General features: G+C 35.3%; 1 protein-coding gene across 1 annotated transcript; it reads left to right on the top strand.

The window, feature by feature from the left end:
- The first annotated feature begins 1,666 nt into the window (after positions 1-1,666).
- On the top strand, positions 1,667-21,455 carry LOC127108356 (DNA-directed RNA polymerase I subunit 1). The gene is made up of 21 exons (XM_051045818.1): positions 1,667-1,918; positions 1,995-2,164; positions 2,437-2,596; positions 2,699-2,989; positions 3,271-3,447; positions 3,554-3,724; positions 4,604-4,769; positions 5,196-5,380; positions 7,305-7,568; positions 8,292-8,380; positions 8,604-8,751; positions 9,194-9,412; positions 10,282-10,596; positions 10,691-10,835; positions 11,871-12,079; positions 12,618-12,820; positions 17,395-17,593; positions 17,683-17,945; positions 19,107-19,247; positions 19,365-20,112; positions 20,673-21,455. The coding sequence occupies exons 1-21, from the start codon at positions 1,901-1,903 to the stop codon at positions 21,264-21,266; spliced, it is 4,875 nt and encodes a 1,624-aa protein (XP_050901775.1). The 5' UTR covers positions 1,667-1,900; the 3' UTR covers positions 21,267-21,455.
- The last annotated feature ends 327 nt before the right edge of the window (positions 21,456-21,782 follow it).

Below are 21,782 nucleotides of genomic sequence, written 5' to 3'. Positions count from 1 at the left end.
CGATAGTGAGAGCCATGTTGTTGCTGAGAAAGAGAGTCCAGAAAAGCTTGCTGTGACTTGATGAATGAAGAAAAACAAAAAGTGAGGAGATGATTGTCGCATGGTTATTGCTTTTGGGTTGGGCTTTTGCAAACAAAGTCGTGGTCGTTGGAAGGAGAAGGAGGACGAAGCATGAAAAAGGCACGACACAATAAGGTTTAAGGATTGTAAGGAGTTCTCTCACAAGCTTAGTGATGCATAACTCTAAAAATAAAATTAAAAAACAAACAAACATTATTATTTGTAGTACAAAGTAGTAATAGTATTATAGTATTATCAAAAAGATACTATTATTATTATTCTTTGTAAATAATAATAATAATAATAATAATAATAAAAAAAAATTAATTAAAGTAATAATTATAATTATAATTCTATTTCCCCCCTTAAAGTTAGGCTATGTTTTAAATTAGAATGAAATCTAATAGACTTGAGTGGAATAGGGCCTAATGGATATTTTTTTTAGTAGAATCAAATATTTTATCATACTTTTTTTTGAATATTTTTATTAATTTGACATAATAGAATATAACTATTTAATTTATTCGGTTGCATATATTTTATTTGTGGATGAGAGATATCTTTTGACTTAACACGAAAATTATAAATTGTCATAATCATTAGCAAATAATAAATGTTTTGAGCATTAGTCTTCATTTCAAATCAATCAATTTTGGATATTTTGAGCATTTGCATTTGAAAACATTAAGTGGAAATTTTATAAATTTACATTTTTTAATTAATATATACAAATTTTATGCAAAATTAAGTTAATATATATAAATTTATGCAAAATTAAGTCAATATATACTAATTTATATGAGATAGATAGATATAGAGAGATTGTGTCACACTTATTACATATTTTAAACAAAATTAAAATTAAGTTAATATATACAAATTTATATCACAAAATTTATGATACAAATAGTTTAAATTAAAACAAAATTACATAAAAAATTACCGATTATATTTTCACACGTGTGCGTGCTAAAAAAGCGGACATGAATACTCGTTTGGATGCTAATATGTATAACCGAAAAAGAGACATACTCTATTGACAAGATAATATGTATAACCGAAAGTTTTATCATTATCACTTACAATATCCAATGAATATTGCTTACGGTCTATCACAAACCACTTATTTACCGGTCACCTTAAATACCACTATTATTATTACGTCAAATTAGTCATATCTAACCGATTATAAGTATTTTAATGAAACATTGTTAAAAAAACACACAATATTTCATGACATGCCACTATATCTTCATGCATATCCACTTGAGATTATTGCCCATAGAGCTGATTACTTGAATTCAAAAGATTGTTGCAATACAAGACCATTGATTCTGAAAATTAGAGTTATGGTTACAAGAAATTGGAATTGAGATTTTAAATTTGAGACAAATTCATAGCTAATAATAATGAAAATAACAAATTATACACGTTAGATGTTCATAACATGTCATGTGTTTATCAACACATAAATTTTTTGTAATAATATTTTATTAAATGATTAATGTTGTAAACCATTATATACACAAAATGACTAATTTAATATTAAAAATTTAAATGAGTCATATGTTATAATAAGCATGCAATAGGTTTAATAAGTCTAATAAAAGAAAAATTATAAACGAATATATGAAGATATAGTCTCACAATTCTTAAACCCTACTGCGCCGTTCCTGCTCCGTCCTCCTCCTCCTTCCAACGACCACCAACGACTACGACTCTGTTTGCAAAAGCCCAACCGGGAAGCAATAACCCTGCCATAATCATCTCCTCACTTTCTGTTTTTCTTCATTCATCAAGTCACCGCAAGCTTTTCTGGAATCTCTTTCTCAGCAGCATCATGGCTCTCACTACCGAGGTATTATCCATAATCTCTCTCATCACACTCAACCTCTCTCCGCCTACGCGTTTCACCGTTTATCATGGCTTTACAGGGCGCAACGAACTCCGTGGAGGCCGTGGCTTTCAGTTTTCTGACGGACAAAGAGATACTCCAGAGTAGTCGCGTTAACGTTACCAATGCTATTCTGGTGGACCATCTCGGTAGTCCCGTACCTGGCGGATTGTATGATCCTGCTTTTGGTCCTTTCGTGGATAGGTTTCCGTATGTATCTCAATTCAATTCCACTTTTTTCTACTACTTTTCATTTTTTTATTAGGTTTTTGCTTATTTTTAATTCCTATTATGTTGATTGTTGGTGTAATACTTATATCTTATCAACAATGGTATATATTTGTTTTTTGACTTAGCTTTGTGGAGATGGAATTTGGTGGAGCTGTGAAGTGAACCATTGTTTTCTAATAACTGGCATGTTTATTTTGATGTTGTACTTCATTCCATTAAGTTATGTAGTATTTGCCTTTTGCTCGACGCAGTTGTAAAACCTGTGGTCTGCCCAAAGATCACTGCTCCGGCCATTTTGGTCATATTGAGCTCGTTGCTCCTGTCTACAATCCTCTGATGTTCACTTATCTTAGCAATATTTTAAGGAAAACATGTTTCTCTTGCCATCATTTTAAGGCTAGTAGAAAAGAGGTAAACATACATTGATGCAGAAATTTTGCATGTAGCTTTTTATTTTATTTTTTATAAGTGTATTCCTTGACTGTTGTTCCTTTGGTCTCATGATGATTCAAGGTGGAAAGTCGTGTGTCCCAGTTGAAGTTAATTATGGAAGGGAATATTAGCAAGGCCAAAAGATGGGATGAAACTATAGTAGATGGACCTCTAGATTCAGACGATTTTGATGTTGATGATAAAGACCAATGTAGTAGACCCGAGCAACCGGTAGAAAATTGGACATCCATTCAATTTTCCGAGGCAATGGCTGTTCTAAGAACATTTCTACACAAGGATTATAGGAAGTGTCAAAATTGTGGAAACATCAGTCCTAAAATTACTAGACCAATCTTTGGATGGTTTCACGTGGTAACATATTTGTTTCTCTCTTGCTTGATTCTATTTTCAGAAATTATAATTTATTAACTTGGTTTTTGACTATGAGAAGTTTGAAATTCGAATGACGCGAATTCTTTAATTTTATTGTTGATACTGCATTTTGGTAGGATGTGTACATGCTTTCTACCACAAGTTACAATGTTGTGTCCATAGTTTCAAATTGTGTAGGTATTTCTTGGTGCAATTTCTAATTCTTTTTCCTTCTTTTTCATGCTACTTCTCCATATTTGCTATCTGGTTGATGGTTCTAGAAAGGTCTCTCAGCTTCTGAAGCCAGAGCAAATGTTATTACAGGCTGCGATGCATCTGTGACAAGTGAAACAATTAATGATGATATATCTGTAGGAAATGTGGATAATGAAAGTGACATATTGTCTACCAAGCTTATTGAGCAAACTTCACTTTCTGGGTCTTTGCTACCCTCCCTGGTTAGTTTCTTGGAAATATTGGCTTACTGCGTCTATAATAACTCTCTGTTGTGTTTCAAGTTGAAGTGTATAGGTCATATCACATGATTCTCTATTCAAATTATAGGTTAGGGGAATTCTAAAGCTTTTGTGGAAAAATGAAGCTAAGCTGTGCTCGTATATCAGTGACATTCAAAATCAAGGTTTTGGAAAGAAAGCCGGTCACTCCATGTTCTTTTTGGAAAACATTTTTGTTGCACCAATCAAATTTCGCCCCCCATTGAAAACAGGTGATAATGTAAGTACGATTAAAAGAAACTGTTGCCAAAAATTTATAAATTTCTTTTAGTGTTTTGACAGCATGTAATACTGTGAGAATGTAGTTCATGAGGCAAGCTTTTTGCTCAACTTGTTGAACAAGGAAAGGAAATGCATGAAGATGATCTCTATCTTTATAAAGACGGAGTTTTATTTGTATTTTCATAGCTATAGTTATAGTTTTTATTTTATTGGTCTTTCCTTTGCCTTTTTATTTTCTCCAACTAATGAAAATGTGCCGTATTCTGTTAGAACTGTTACATAATATGGATTACTAGTGTGTTTTATTCATTGTGGACCATGTAAAGAGTATTATGATCTATTGGTATTTCATAGTTATAGTGTATGTTGTAGTTGGTGCCCATGACTTGTATTATGAGTTGCAGTACAAATTAGATATGATCAATCTGCTTCTTCCTTTCATTAGGGAATTTCATTCTTTTGTATTCCCTCTGCTTATTTAGTATATCACATCTTATCAATCTGGTTGGCCGTCTCTTTTTCTCTCCTAATTGATCTTTCTACATTACTACAAAGTTACTCAGGAAGACTAGTGGAGTTGGTTAACCTTGGAAAAATATATATTATGCATGATGTTTATGTTTTATTGTTAACATGTGAGATGTTTGTTGACACATTTAGTCTTATGGGTGTGTGATAGGGATGTCATAGGGGCTTGGGTATTATGGGGTGCACAAGTTCAATAATGTAGAAAGCCCAAAGTTGTTGCAATTAAGGCAGCTAGGGGAAGATCACAATTATGATAACTTTATTTTTATGGCATAATTAATGGACTGATGACTGATCCACGGTGGACCATATGATGGGTGCTTAGTTACTTGTTCCTTGTATTTTGTAGGTGGCAGATCATCCTCAAACTGTTATGTTGAGTAAGGTTTTAGAGTCCAACATATCCTTGGGACAAGCCCATCACAACAAGTTAGATGCATCAATCATTCTAAGGCAGTGGATGGATCTTCAACGATCTGTAAACCTCTTATTTGACAACAAAAGTGCTTCCAAAAGTGAGTTTCATTTGGTATCATTTTGTTTAATTTATTTTGGAATAGTAATGTGGAGCTTGGTGTATTTCTGTTGGCTTGTAATTGGGCCGATAGTAAAAAAACAGCCTAATTAGCCTAATTCCATTAGTAAAAGAGCAAATACACCCAGTGAAAGTATACATGATTTATACGTGATGTTTGCAAAGGGATCTCTCTCCCTTGATAAAAGATGCAATATTATAATGTAGGAGGAAAAAAATTACAAAAAGAAAAATTTAAAGTAATAGTCAAAAAACCAGAAGTCAATAACATTTTTAAAAACAAAATTTCAATTCCATAAGATGAACCTGTGGATCAATATATAAGCATGTTGTTTTGTAGCTATTTCAAATTTCTGCTAATAGTTCTCACCTACGTAGAAATATCATTACTTTTTGCTTGCCCCAGGCCAAAAAGCTGTGACTACTGGAATATGTCAGTTGCTGGAAAAGAAGGAGGGCATCTTTCGCCAGAAAATGATGGGAAAGAGGGTTAATTTTGCATGCCGTTCTGTCATATCACCAGATCCTTATTTAGCTGTCAATGAAATTGGGATTCCCCCATATTTTGCTCTAAGGTTAACATATCCTGAGGTGAGAGTTGTACCTACATATTTTGTCAATATGCATTTCTTGTACTTTTTCTGTCTATTATGTTGTTAATATTAGATAGCTGGGAAGGTGGTAGAGCACATAAAACAATAGTCCTGTGTGAAAAAGTTTTACACTGACAGTACATGCATATTAAATTATATGTAATTTAATTTGTATGCGCTTATGTGTAAATTTTTTTTATCCATACCTACTCGGTGTGGGATTTGAGCACCCCATATACAAATCTCAACGAGAGTTGGTAGAAAATGGGGGTATGGTCGCTCTGGCACGTCTATTTCTCCGGGATTCTGGTCGGAAAAAACGAGGTCCTTTATAGGATCCTTGGTATAAGAAAGAATTCCCAAACTAGACAAAAGTTGAATAAACAAAAGAATAATTTTAACTAGAGTTAAGCTTGACCAACAAGATAATTCTTTGAGTATCCTTCTGGTATCATCAATTGAATGGAAATGATACGAATTCGCAAGATCACCCTGCACACAAGGCTACCCCAAAGGAGCACATTCCTTTCACATTAGAGCATTCTCTAGTTCACAGCTCTCAAAAAATGTTTTCCTCCCCTTCCCTAAGCGAAGCAATTCCTATTTATAATCCATAAGTCCAACAAACACAAAAAGACTAACAAGCCTAACAAATAAAACTAACCAATAACCAACTTAACAACTATCAACAACCTACCCATTTGTATTAAGTCCTCACAATGCACCCTCCCTCATATGTGGAATACTCATTCTGCCCCGCCATCCTTCCTAGTCAGGACCTGTTCTCATGCGAACAATGATGTTATCTTTGTTACTCATGTGCTCAGCGCTTGCAGAGACATGGTAAACACCATTTGAAGACTAGGAAACTCCAAGTCGTGGCAGGAGTTGATGAGCTCCTGCAATAAGGCCCTTTTTGCAGCCTCAATTGGGTGATTTTGGCGCAATACACGACCACAAACAGAGCACCCGGTTTTCGCCGCACAGCGGCAACTAGTGTCTAAGCAAAGTCTTATTTAAAACCACAATTCACTATAAATGTGGTGCATAGCACCTCTTTTATGAATTTCGGGCGTTTATTCAATTTAGCAATCTGCATATGGTACTCATCACAAAATTCACAACCACCATGGATCTAACAGAAGCAAATATTTTGGTATTGTGAGTATTGCTTAGCTGTCTTTATCGGCTTGTGTAGTGTGCCTTACTAGATACAAGAGTTAGTTAAGAGCTGAGTCATCAACAGCTTGTGTAGCATGCGTTACAAGGCTCACAAGTTAGTTATAGGAGCTGCTGCTACATCAACCTAAACTAATTGTAAATGTCTCTGAGAGTTTGTTATCAGTTGGTGTAGGTTAGTACCACTGTAACTGCAGGATAGTAATCATAGTCATTCTCTTGTAATTTGATCATCAAGATCAATAAATAATTCATATTCAAAAGTATAGAAAAATTATCTTCACCTTTTCTCTCATTTTTCTATCTAATATAGTAATATGCCTTTGATTACTTTTTTGACTGCTTATATTATATAAGTCCGATAGTCTTAGACAAACCATCTTTTACCTTGGTACATTCTTTATAAGTTAAAGAAGAAAAAAAGGTAATTAAATTTAAGCATTCTTGTTCATCTGTTTAATAATTTGCACTCTGCAGCCAAATATTTTGGCCTCATTATTCTTCCTGAGCATGAGAAACATAGATTGAGATATTACTCTATAGTGAAGTGAAAACAATGTGTAATGTAGTAAATTTAATATGTTGACAAATCAATCATAATGCTTGCTGGCGGTTTGCAATAGTATAATTATGTATTGTACTTTATATGGAACAATGTTTTATTAGGTTTGCTATAACACATGAAGAGACCGCATTGTATGATATTTTGTTTCCTGGCATTGACTTTTTTTAATATATTGCAGAGAGTGACTCCTTGGAATGTAGTCAAGTTAAGGGAAGCCGTTCTGAATGGTCCTGAAACTCATCCGGGTGCCACACTCTATGCTGATAAAACATCAACACTCAGGCTTCCACTAGATAGGAGGTTACGTTCTTTTACATCAAGGAAATTACAATCGTCAAGAGGGGTTATTATGCATAATGGGAAGATACATGACCATGAATTTGAAGGAAAAGTTGTGTATCGTCACTTAAAGGATGGCGATGTAGTGCTTGTCAATCGACAGGTAATGCATTATCTCATTTGATGCATAATCAATATAGCACACCCTTATATTCCTTTGAGGATATATTTTTTTTCTTTTTTCTTCAAAAAGAACATGAAATGATGAAAAATCTGTATATGACAATAGAATGTTGGAACTATGCTGATTGCCTGTTCACATCACTGTGGTTGAAATCCCGATTTAAATCGTAATATTGCATGATTTTGTGATTATGCTTTGAAACATTTCTTTGATTATGCTTATGAATGAATTTATATTCACATAACTATTTGAATTGTGATTTAAGGATTTATTATCTTGTGAGCTATGCTTATGAATTTAAATTTACACAAGTATTTCAAGTAATTTAAGGTTTTCTTTGTCTTACCAATGTTATTATATGCAATTGTGCATATATGAGTTGTAGAATTTTTTTATAATCTTGTAATTAGTGTGACGATTTGCAATTTTACTTTCCTTTCGTGATTATGCACAAAATCTCGATTTTTGTTACCTTGGTTCACATTCGTTGAAAAGTTGATGTGGTCTATGTTCATACACGTTCACGTGTGCGTGCGTATTGTTACACACACAAGTATGCGAATATGCATTTTACTTTGAGTTGAAATCTTTGTTTTCTTAAGTTGGCAACAATTATTCTGATGTCATATCTGGCTAAATATGTGACATTAACAACGCCATTAGCTCCTTATGATTTGAATTGGACTTTGCATTCTGTTGCAGCCAACACTTCATAAGCCTAGTATCATGGCACATGTAGTCCGAGTTCTAAAGGGGGAGAAAACAGTTCGCATGCATTATGCAAACTGCAGGTAACATTTTATCTTTTTCTTTGAGCTTGGTTAGATTGCAGTATAAGTATGTTTTATTATTATTATTATTATTATTGTTCTTCTTCTTCTTATTATTATCTATACAATGACTGTATCCTAAAAACTTTTCATATACTAATATAATTAATATCATTGTTTAATATGGTTTATGGTTTATAAAGTCAATTACTTTATTTATTTTTGATTCTCTTCATGATCTCAGTACATACAATGCTGATTTTGACGGTGATGAGATTAATGTTCATTTTCCACAAGATGAAATTTCACGCGCTGAAGCTTACAATCTTGTAAATGCCAACAACCAATATGTGAAGCCTACAAGTGGTGATCCAATCAGAGCCTTGATTCAGGTATTTGCACACTTGATTCAGGTATTTGCATACATAATTCTAGAAGGACTGCCCACTCCATTTGGATCCCGACATAATAGGGGTCTAGAGAGAGAGAGAGAATCAGATACATCATGTATGCAGCTTAACTCCAGGGGCCCGAGAGGTTGTTTTCCGAATTCCCAAGTATACCCATGACCAATAAAACACAAGCAAACTAATCTATTGGTCACCTATTTGCATAAATTGTTAGCACGGTTTATTATATATATCAGAGGTCACCCATGCAGTATGTGGCAATATAAAAAATAAATTGACGGAGGGAACACAAACACTAGAGTGTGTGACACTTACGCTGGCAAAAATAAGATTGTACCACTTGTCTAATAAAAAACTGAGTTTTGTTATTCTTTAACTGATTAGTTTCTGAAGTTTATTTTTCCCATTTCAAATACATTTCCAGGATCATATTGTAAGTGCCGCCCTTCTCACAAAAAAAGATACCTTTTTGAGTTGTGAAGAGTTCAATCAACTTCTCTACAGCTCTGGTGTGTCCATGACTGCGTCGGGCTCTCTCACTTGCAAACCAGGACAGAAAATATTCATGTCAAACTCCGAGACTGAAATGTATCAGTTTCCTCCAGCAATATTCAAGCCAGAGCCACTGTGGACAGGGAAACAGGTTAGTATATATTTTAACATTTCAGATTTTATAAACGATTACTATCTAAAGCCGTGTTTGTTTCAAGTTTAGGAACCACGTTCCTGGGTAAGGAGTGAGTATATCCATGTTAGTATAAAGTTTGCAAAAAAATATTCTTATAAGGTTTCCAAGAATGATAACTTCCAATAATTTCGCAGATTCATTTCCAAGTTAGAAGGTGGGAAGTGAATTCCTATGTGGTTTTATATATATTTTATAACTATTAAATTTTCTAGGAATATTAAATTGTGTGCCAAACTATTAGTGTATATTCTAGAGTGCCATGTCATCATAACTAACATGTAGTTAGTTAGTGTGTGTGGTGTAGGTTAGTCCAGTAGTGGCACAGGTTAGGATACTTATATATATATATATATATCCTATTCACTGTAACAGAAATACACAACAAACAGAATCAATACAATAACAGAATTCAGATCCTCTCTCTCTCTCTCTCTCACACACACACACACACAAACACTTTTAATTAAAATATACCTAAGAATCAAATCCTATCTTTATAATTCTGGGCAACCTAAATAAACTTGCAGAAGCCTTTTTCGTTGTCATTTTATCACTTGTGTATTATTTTAAGGTTTATTAAATTCTTGAATCAACATGTGTTAAATCTTCTCACTTAGTCAATACGGGATCGTGGAAAGTAACACTTTGTCCTAAATAAGTGTATTATTACTGAACAATAGTGATCTGTTTAGATTTTGCTATGCAACAGCGCCACTGTGTGACAACATAGGTTTTTATTTTTATTTTTCTTGGGCACATACCGTTCCTTGTTTTACATGCCATTATCGTTGTATAAAGTAAATTTTGCTTCTACTTCTTTCTAGGTTATCAGTGCATTGCTATGCTATATCACTATAGGTCGCCCACCATTTACTGTTGAGAAGAATGCAAAAATCCCATCTAGCTTTTTTAAGACTCAAATGAGGGAGGGTAAAAAACGCACTAAAGATACCTCAAGAAAAAGGGATGAGAATGAGGATAAATTGTTGATATATAAAAATGATTTGGTGCGCGGTGTAGTTGACAAGGCTCAATTTGGTGACTATGGAATGGTGCATACAGTGCAAGAGTTTTATGGCTCAAATACTGCTGGCATTCTTCTGTCCGCATTAAGTCGGCTATTCACCAACTTTTTACAGGTTAGTCATCATTTCTCTAGTTTTGCCAATATGATATATTTTATTGTACATGATTTGATTATCTTGCAAGTTTCTGATTTATTTGGTCATTCAGATGCACGGGTTCACATGTGGGGTTGATGATCTTCTGATAACAGAAGGAAAGGATAGTGAAAGAATAAATCAACTTGAAAGCTGCGAGGAAATTGGTGACATTGTTCATCGTGAATTCATTGGAGTCATGGAAAGTGATAATATTGGTAATGGCCAATTTCCCAATGTGATAACATTTATGCTAATATTTTGGTTAATTGCTAGGCTGTCTATCCTGGATAGCACTGCAGAGCAGCCAACCTAAGGTGAGATAGCGGGATAGCGTATGGGAGGATGACCACTATTTGGTCATTTATTGGACAAATTACATGAATAATACTATAAGCACATATTTCATGTAAAATTAAACGATTAACTTAAAATCCATGAAACATTCATAAATCAAAACACAAGGCTTAATATAAAAACACTAAAAAACCTACAATTCTTAATCAAAACACTATTAAATGATTAAAATCCACAAGTAATGCACCTCAACAAAGCCATGGTCTTCAACGGTTAGCACCAACTAACTCAACGCAGCACATGGCGTGAACTTCCCCTGGATTTCCTCCTAGATCTTCGTTGCGTACACCTCAATTTCAAGTCAAACAACCTCAAGCCTATCTCATTGGTACCGAAGCTAATAACTCTTAATTTGCAGCATCTCAGTTGTATCCTGACCTAGATGCCACTCATCATGTCACTTACAGTGCTGATTCTTGGGAAGCATTTTGTGGAAAGAAAACCCGTGGATTATGTAGTAAGGGGAGTAGATCAAATGTAGAGTAGTCAAACAACTGGAGGTAAAGGAAGACATAGAAAAAGAGACTATTAAGATAGATCCCGAGCTATGTAGCACAGACACGCCGAAAACAGCCTCGACACTGACACAGCGATACCGTTAATAATTTGAAAAAATGAATAAATTAAACGTAGTAATCACAAGTGTCGGTGCAGGTGTCTAACACTGACACAGACGCCTTTTCTCAGAGGAGTCGGTGCTACATTGATCCCGAGATTAATGAATTTGATAAAAACATGGTTTTTGATAGAACATTATGGCATAGTTTGATCCATGTAACTGACCCCCCTTAGTGGATAAGACTTTGTTGTTGTTTTGTTGTGTACTTGGCATTTCCTTATTACATTTTTAGATTTTTGTGTAGAACATTAATGTGTAGGCATATTTGGTATTTCAGATCCAATCACAATGCAGTTGAATGTCGAGAAAAAAATACGCAGTAATGGAGAAGCAGCCTTAACATACTTAGATAGGAAGATGATAAGTAATCTTAACTCCAGAACTAGCTCAGGGGTATTGAAGGAACTACTATCTCAAGGAATATTAAAACCTTCAGGAAAAAATTGGATTTCTCTTATGACTACATCTGGAGCTAAGGGAAGTATGGTAAGTGTATTGTTGCATCTACATCATTTCTATTTATCTTAGTTGTTTGTGTATACAGAGCAATATATGTAATGCATATAGCGTGGCTTCCTTTGAGTATTCCAAATGATTGTCTCTTACAACACCTGTTTGAAGTATTAAAATTTTGTGCCGAGGACCTAATAAAATCCATAATTCCATACTTTATGCTTTATGCTTTATCCAAAATTATAAAACAGCATCAACTCTGGGCTTTGACTTCCATCAAGTTTAAGCCAATTATTATTAACCGAATACAATAGATGCATTGAAAATTCAAGGATGTTGGACTTTTTGTACACTTTCTTTTCTGGTATTGAAACAGTCTGGTAATTTAAGTTTTGTTTGCATTATGTTTTGTTGGATTCTTTTATTAACCAGACATTAATAACTAGTCTGACAATTGTTTTTATAGTTTTGTTTGGGATATTATGAACAACTGTTTCGGCGGTGTTTCTTGAACACACTATATATAATGGCTTTTAGTGATATGAAGGTGATTTCATATGCTTTTGAACAGGTCAACTTCCAGCAGATATCTTCTCATCTTGGCCAGCAAGAGTTGGAAGGAAAACGAGTCCCACGTATGGTTTCTGGCAAGACCTTACCGTGCTTTCCATCATGGGATTGTTCCCCCAGGGCAGGAGGGTTCATTATTGATCGGTTTCTTACTGCTCTTCGTCCACAGGAGTATTACTTTCATTGTATGGCTGGTCGAGAAGGGTAAGACAAAAGCTCCAATACTACAAATCAATATGCTACTATTAATTGTTTATGTATTATATCTATTTAAAATCTAAAAGACATAATGACCCATAGTACTAAAACACTTGCATCTGTTTCAAATACATTGTTATCGAATGTCGATGGTATATCATGGCAGAAAGCAAAACATCTGTCAAATTAAGCCTCCATATCTGCCATAAAGTGCCATGGTGGCGCTTTTCTTCACAAATTGGTCATGGCAGCCGTCAAAAAATCTGCACCACTGTTTTGGAAATACCAATCACTTCAGTTATTTAACTTTAATGGATACGATTTTCTTGAAATATAAACAGAATGAATCACTTCATCAAATCAAATAGAAATAGAAAATGAGTAAATTAGAAAGATTCCAAGTTTCTCTATTTAACATCTGGATGGTAAACAGACATGTACTAGTCTCATGCATGAGATGACCAGAAATACAACCTTCTGCTGTGATAGATTTTTGGGTAGAGAATAGTCCAAATTAGATAGTAGGTCTTATACCTGTTTATTGCAGATTAAAAGCTGTCTAATCCATTAGTCCTATGCACACCCTTCGATTATGTATCACCCTGGTTAGGTCTGTTCATAATAACATGTTAAGCTGTTCAACCAGATTTTTGTCCATAACCATTTAAGAAACATTTAGGTAAAATAAAAAGGGTTTTACACCAGTCAATAATTTTTTAAAATAAGATGTCCAGATCCATTTCTTAGTCAATAGATAAACGTAAGAGATCCATTGGAAAAAACCCGCAAGAGGTATGAGAAAAAACTGCAAAAGAAAAGAAAAGCTTTTCCATTTCTTTCCAATCCTTCTCAAAGGTTGAGTTAGGGAAATTCGATATTGATACTGTAGTGTGTTTGCTGCTTGTTTTGCTCTGATACTGCACCAGCACGACTCCGTTGCTTTGACAAGTAAATTTAGACATCGAGGGAGACGAAATCAAGGACAAGGGAGATTATTTAGATGGAGGAGTTAAGATTGGGTCCAATTGAGATATTGTTTTATTATTATTCTGTATCTATTACTTTTATTAGTAGTATCAATTAGGATATTATTGTATCAGATTTTTCCTTACTTAGTGGGGTTGATTAGGAGGCTTAGAAATATATATATATATATATATATATATATATATATATATATATATATATATATATATATATATATATTGTGTGTGTATTTTCCACATAATAGTATAAGAAATTCAGATTCAAGTTGGTATCTAGTGTTTGATTCAAAACCCTATTTTTTTCTTGGTTCACAATCCTATTTATTTCTGTTATTTTTTTTATCTCTTGGGTATTCAAGAGTTTTTTATTCAAATATGTGAACAATGACTCAAAGCTTTCTACAGTGGCCGGAAGTCTTCGATCTGCCACCTGCAAAAGTCGAGCTGCCAAAATCCCTGACACGCGCCCCACGGGGGAATTTCAACATTCGTTGTGTGCATTAGAGATACGAGAACAATAAAGGAGACCACAAAGTTGATGCAAAATAGAAACGACTTTTACTCATTATTCATAAGGAAAATAGGGCAAAACTCTTGATAAGTTACTAAAGTTATGCTTTCATGGCTACACCCAAATGGGCCTTAAACTCTGTCAACACGATATCACAAATCTCAATAAACTCTAAGACTTCATGGGGTACATTGCAAGGAAGAACAACGTTACTAGCCCTCCTATGCATCCTCAGGATATCTCGGACCAGGTTGTTTGCAAACTCTGTCAAGTTGAAGTGTTCGGTCTTTCAAGCCTCAGCCTTGTCGTATTGTTCTTGGACAATGACTTGAGCATCATTTGCGAGATCCCTTAAATGTTGAACTTCTCCCTCCAAGTGCAAGTTCTGAACCCTCAAGACTTCGTAGCTTTGGTTTTGATGATGTGCGTGCTCTTTGAGGTTTTGCGGTTCTTCATTCATTACTCTCTAATTAACGAGCAACAATCTTTCGGCTTCTAGTCAGAGACGACGCTCTTTAGATGCAAAAACTTGGGATTCCTCTATTGATCTTTTTGAGTTCTGAGATTTGAGCTCCAATTTCTCCTTTTACCTCTTCTTGCTCCCACATAGCTTGCGTCTAGACACTCTTTCAATTACGACTCTCCTTTTGGGCAACATCTAGTTGTTGATAGAGACTATCAAGGTTAAATCTGGCACCAAATAGCCCTCCTAGTGTTCTCTGCCTCTTGCTCCTTTCAAATTCAGCCTTCTCCTGACCCTCGTAGAGTTGCTTTTCTTTTTGGTTGAGGTTGAACTTCAACTCATTTTTCTCATAAGAGACATGATAGAGATCGTGCTCTAGTTCTTCTTTTTCTAACTCAAGTTGAGTGATGGTTGCTTTGAGCTCGGATGACCTCTTCAATAGAAATAGAGACTGGATCAGGCACATCGGGATGATATTGAGGATCAATGATGAAGGGTAGCTTGATTTGTTGGACCCTCCCTTTGACCCTTTGACCCATTGAGTATTGAGTTCCTTGGCTACATCAATTTTTTTTTCCTAACTCTCTTCCCTTTGTGTGCACTTTTTCCCAAGAACCAATGTTTCTTCGTAGCGTATCTAGATGCAAGGTACCCAATCATGCATGATCAACTCTTTCACAACTTCATCATCAGGCTTAAGGCTAGCACATGATTTTAGTTAATGCATCTCCTTGAGCCAATGAGAGGAACATTAGGAAAAGTTCCGCAGCTAAAGATTATCTCTTTTAGCTCGAACTTTTTGGAGTACCATAGGATTGACTTTACGGTATGAGGCACCAACTTCTGAGCCCAATTGTGGCTGCTCATGGTCTTGATCATGCAAATATCTTCATAGAGGTGAGAAGTGACCCATTGGTATAAGAGAGGAATACAGCAGCGCAACGACCCTCTCTTTTTGTCATGACGAGTATACAGAGTATAGTACACATCAACGAGGAGAGCGGGTACCAAGTCCATCCCTTGATTCTTTATAGCCCAAAACACATTAATAGAAGCAGAATCAATGAAATTTTGTCCACGTTTGATAAAAGGGCTAACCCAAAAATCAGCAAGGCCAATACATCTGCAAAGGACTCCCATTTTTCTGTATTTGCAAACCCTTGACCTACTATTTCCAAGTAATTTCTTTAGCTGATGTGTTTGTGAGAAAAATGCTTTTGTGGTCAAAGAGAGTGGTAGCTCAATTTGCCTCCGATTTGGGCAATAGACCGATAAAGATGGTTTCATAATTAGATTTGGGAAATATTAGTTTTATATCCATTATTTAGATTTTATTTGGATATGGTTTTGGATAGGGATGACAACCAAGCATGGATGGCCTAAGGCCTGTCCTGCAAAAGCTCGCAAAAAATTACAGAGTGGAGTGGGGGCAGACATAGTGGAGGGTGCGGGCTTAACCTTTAACTCATCCGTGAAAGACGAGGGCTGGGCGGAGCGGGTTTGAGTGGCCCTGCACCTCTAATGTCTAAAAATTGCAAAAATTCATGCTTGTCCCCGCAAAAAAAAAACTGGGCGGGGCGAACATTGTGGAGAGTGCAGGCCTAAAATCTTGGTTCGGCCCTTGAAAGTATGCAGTAAAACAAGCATGCCGTTGGGCTGGGCCCGTTATGCCACCCGTTGTTTTGGATAAGTCTATATCCAACCAATGAGCACCCCCTAACCCTGGGTCCCTTAGTTACGTTTTCTCAGTCTAGATTGTGCATACAACTTGCACTGTGGGTCCCTTAGTTACGTTTTCTCAGTCTAGATTGTGCATACAACTTGCACTGTGGGTCCCTTAGTTACGTTTTCTCAGTCTAGATTGTGCATACAACTTGCACTGTGGGTCCCTTAGTTACGTTTTCTCAGTCTAGATTGTGCATACAACTTGCACTGTTTGCACAGATATCTTTTTTTCTTTTTAAAGAGAACAGACATTATAATTTGTATTTGTTTTTAAAATATGATAAATATGTTATATTTACATTAGCTAGTGGATTTTTTCAAAGTTTATAGCTTACATCGAATGTGCAGAATAACCGGAGTTTAGGGCTTTTGTTAGTTAGAGCTCAATGGTGTCAATGAACAATGTGATCCCCATCGGGGAGGAGGTTTTGGGATCTGCATTTACCTTTTCACTCCCAAATCTGGATAATTGAAGCATGAAATGTGTAGGACTAGATATAATGTCATTGTTTGTGTTAGAAGATGTAAAATATCTTCTAATATCTTGATATTATTTAAGAGTATCTTCTTGCTGTTGGGTTAGGCTTTGATACTATGCCACAAACCAGTTATCCCCAAAGCTTAAGCTGAATAGTATAACTGCAACAATGCAAGGTATCTTAAATTATAATCACCAGTTTATAAACTAAAATTTGGCGTTACTATATTACAATACACCCCTCTCCCTTTCTCCCAACTGAATGAATTGCATTCAGTTTTTCTTGTCTTTTTGCTTTTGCTGTTCATGTGCAAGCTCAGCAAGTTTTGTTTGTGGAAATGTGTTGGTATTTTTCAAATAGAAGGCTTAATGTATTCTTGTCATCATGTCCTGATAAATGACATCTTTTGTTCACAGGTTAGTTGACACTGCAGTCAAAACATCTAGGAGTGGTTACCTGCAAAGATGTCTTATGAAAAACCTTGAGTGTCTAAAAGTTTGCTATGATTATACTGTCCGTGATGCCGATGGGTCAGTTATTCAGTTTCACTATGGAGAAGATGGTGTGGATGTCCATCAAACTAGCTTTATCACCAAATTAGAAGCACTGTCAATTGTATGAACTCGTTTAATATTTTTAATAAAACCATACAATTAGATATAACTCTTGTATCCATGGTTTATGCGTTTGTTAATTATTTTCAGAATAAAGAATTGGTTTACAGCAACTGTTGCCGTCAGCTAGATAAATCCAGTCCTTATATTAACAAGTTGCCTGATGCTCTTAAAGTAAAAGCAGAAAACTTCAGTCGTGATTTCTCTTCAACACAGAGAAATTCCAGTTCATTGAAACAAGAAGATTTCCTACAGTTGATGGAGCACAAGTACGTCTCAAGTCTTGCTCAACCGGGTGAACCAGTTGGTGTGTTAGCTTCTCAGTCTGTGGGAGAACCGGCAACACAGATGACGTAAGTTAATTAAATTTGATTGGGTTTTCATCCTCATTTTCTGCACATATAATAACAGCATAAGATGTCATTTTGTCCAATCCGTTTCATGCAATAACATGGGTAATAAAAATTTAAAGTTGTGACACCAGTTTCTTATATTCACTGGAAACCTTATAGAGTTATAGCTGCAATAGATAATCACAAAGCTTGAATTTTATCTTATGTTTTAATCGAATAGAAAAAGGTACACTTCACAAAAAGCTTGAACAAATAATTTATGGGAAATGGAGGTCATTGAAGCAATGAATAGCAGCTGACGATACACTTAAACAACTTGATCTTAGGTATTTTCACGAGCTCATTAAAGCTTTAAATAGCTGCCCGTGACATTCACATAAATTTTGTTTATTAGACACAGCTGGATTTAACTAGTGATAAATACCCATGTTTATTATTCTTCATTTAGTAGAGACCGTGTTCAATTAGGTTTTATCACAAGAATAACTAACACTCTGTTTATGAGTTAGGAGGGGAGGAGAAAACAAGGTTTTGGCGGAAGGATATTTAAAAATAAATGAGAAATCTTTAATATTTATTAAACACACAGTTCAAGCCAATTAATGATAAATGAATCTTCATCATTAATGTATTTTTATTTTTCAAAATATTCTAACAACATATATTATGATTGAAGAATTTATCTAAGCCCTCCAAAACCCTTCAAACCCCTATCCAATAAATTTTTTGAATCCCCCAAATTAGGGGGTTGTATTATGAATAAAATTAAACTCCCAAAAACCCTCTCCACCTAAATCCCTCAATACTTTCACGTCATACTTCCCTATTTTTCAAAACCTCTCCCCTCCCTTTCCGTCAGCATAAATAAATAATTGTCTATTAAATTGGAGCATTACTATGCCCTCTCCTCCCACTCCAATCACCGGGTGTCACCAAACAATGAATTTTATCAGTTGGAAGTGGGGAAATAGTGTTTTTGATGGCCATGAAATTCTCAATAATTGCAAAAAAGACATGTATCTATGTGAAAATTGTGTTTTGTACAGAAGCCAGTAATATTGGGAATGCATATCTGTTTGTTTTCCTTTTTTTTGTTATTTTGTAAAATTTATCAGTGATCTGACAAACCGTTTTGGCTTCCTATGTTCTTTTTGTACTCAGTTTGAATACTTTCCATCTTGCTGGTCGAGGTGAAATGAATGTGACACTTGGAATTCCTCGTTTGCACGAAATTGTGGTGGCAGCCTCAGATAACATCAAGACTCCCTTTATGTCATGCCCCCTGAGATCCAATAAATCTATGTGAGACACTGATATTTCTGTTCTCTGGAGGCTGTTTTTGGGTTGTTTGTGCATGACTCTGTGGACTTGTTTTCTCTACATAGAAGCATGAGTGTTTAATGAATTTGTTGTTTGCAGGGAAAATGCTATCCGCCTTGCGGACAAAATGAAAAAGATAACAGTAGCTGACATAATTGAAAGTATGAAAGTTTCTGTTGTACCCGTTGCCGTAAAAGATGGTCACATTTGCAGTATATATAAGCTTATGATGAAACTGCATAAACCTAAACACTATCCAAAATACACTGATATTACGCTTGAAGACTGGGAGGAAACTCTAAGAGTTGGGTTTGTGAGGGAGTTGGAGGATGCGATTGAAAGTCACATTGTATTGTGTGGTAAAATTAGTGGTATAAAAAATTTCCAAGGCAAAAGGGGTGTAGAAAATGATCATAGCAATGATTCAGAATCTAACAAAAATGGTCAAACTGACGATGACGACGATGGTGATGACACAGAGGATGCTGATGATCTTGGTTATGATGCTCAAAAGAGTAAACAGCAAGCTATGGATGAGGTTGATTACGATGATGGTCCTGAGGAGGAAACACGTGAGATGTCAGAGGATGGAAACATTGAAGGTGATGGAGATGACAGTGATTTTCAAGTAAATGGGGACAGTGATACTGAATTAAATGACAATGATAAAAATGTGACACCTGATGCAAATAAATCTCAAGGACTTGAAGAAACTTCAAAATCTGATAAGAGTAAATCTGAACCCGTGAGCAAAAAATATGATAGGAGAGTTTATGTGAAATCTGGGGGGATGCGTTTTGAGATCCACTTTAAATTTACTACTGAACCTCACATATTGTTGGCACAGGTACTTACTACTGCAAATCATTTTTTGGTTTACTAGTGAACTTTTTAAGTTACCCAACTCCAAGAATACAGGGTTGATTGTGGATTTCCATTTTCTACGTCTCTGTCCATTCCTAACTTTATAGAAATTCTTGTATCTTTATTTACCTTTTACTTTCAAACCCCAAGCATGGACAAACCTGTGTGATAGCTAACTATGGGTAATTCCAATATCAACCAATACCTATCGGATGAGTTGTTCTCATCTTCAACTTGTTCAACATCACAGTGTGCCTCTCGATCGGCATTCTATATTTAAATGATATGTCATTATGATCGATAAATGACAATGCATTTTACCATTTTGTGTTCCATGTAATTGGTTCCTCGTAGTGGACAATGGACTAGTTGTTGTTAGGGTAGGTAAGTTCAACATCCTTTGAGATGTGGACAAAAACTAGTAACAAGTGATTTCTAATGAAGTTATGTAGTGAAATAAAACTAAACAGCAGTTATGTCAGTTTTCAGTTTTGCTCCTTGCTCAACATATAAAACTCACGGTTTTCTACTTATCTTATACAGATTGCTCAGAGAACAGCCGAGAAGGTTTGTATCCAGAACTTTGGGAAGGTTGGCGAATGTAAAGCTATTACATGTAAAGAAAGTGGTGTAATCTACTATGGTGAAGTTGATGGTAAAAGGGATGATATTCCATCATCAGTGAAAGAAAAAATACCAGCGCTTCAAGCATCTGGTATACATTTTGAAACATTTTGGGAGATGGAAGATGACCTTAATCTTAGGTATGTTTATTCAAACGACGTGCATGCTGTACTAAGGACCTACGGGGTGGAAGCAGCCAAAGAAGTCATCATCAGGGAAGTACAAAATGTTTTCAAATCGTACGGGATATCAGTAAATATCCGACACTTGATCCTTATTGCCGACTATATGACACACACTGGCGGGTATCGACCTCTGACCAGGAAGGGGATAGAGGATTCTATATCCCCTTTGGTCAAAATGTCTTTTGAGACTGCATCTAACTTCATTGTTGAAGCAGCTTGTCATGGGCAGGTGGACACCTTGGAGACTCCATCTTCTAGAATTTGTCTTGGTTTGCCTGTAAAGATGGGAACTGGGTGCCATGACTTGATACAGAAGCTTGAATTATGATGAAGCAAATGTTACTCAGCTCTATATCTTTGGCCATCAACAAGTTTTGACACCATAATGTACAACTGTTTGAAAAATGTTGTGATTATTTATCTCTTTGAAAAGTAATTTGTTTACAGATAATATTTGAGTTTGAAATGTAGTTTCTCTTCCTCATGTTAAAGATAATTACTTTTTTCTCCTGTCTTATTTTTTTCTTTCTTTTCTAATGTATACGGTTTTTCGGGTAATACAATGTTTGTCTCTGTGCAGTGACTTGTTTTCTGACCACTGATACAATTTTTGACTTTCCCTGTACTAAACTTTTATCATATATATATGAAGGTTATTAGATGACTAATGGTGTGTTTGCTTTAGATACTTCCCTAGGCAAAAAGTTAAGATTGAGTGAAGGAGAACGATTTTATGAAAAGGTTTGTCTGCAGTCATTTTGTAAAATCATGGATGGATTCTGAGGTGAGGAGTATAGAATTGAGAAAGCAAACCTGTACTTCACGATAATCATATTTTCTTTCA

Source organism: Lathyrus oleraceus, chromosome 7 (genome assembly GCF_024323335.1).
Source record: "Lathyrus oleraceus cultivar Zhongwan6 chromosome 7, CAAS_Psat_ZW6_1.0, whole genome shotgun sequence".
Taxonomy (NCBI): Eukaryota; Viridiplantae; Streptophyta; class Magnoliopsida; order Fabales; family Fabaceae; genus Lathyrus; species Lathyrus oleraceus.
Note: the sequence above shows the minus strand (reverse complement) of the source record. Positions and strands in the feature narration are given on the sequence as shown.

What these genes read in the sequence shown, in the direction of transcription:
- LOC127108356 (XM_051045818.1), top strand. An exon ending in CATGGAAAGTGATAATATTG is followed by an intron (nt 10,836 to 11,870) that starts GTAATGGCCAAT and finishes TTGGTATTTCAG; the next exon opens with ATCCAATCACAATGCAGTTG. An exon ending in CTGGAGCTAAGGGAAGTATG is followed by an intron (nt 12,080 to 12,617) that starts GTAAGTGTATTG and finishes GCTTTTGAACAG; the next exon opens with GTCAACTTCCAGCAGATATC.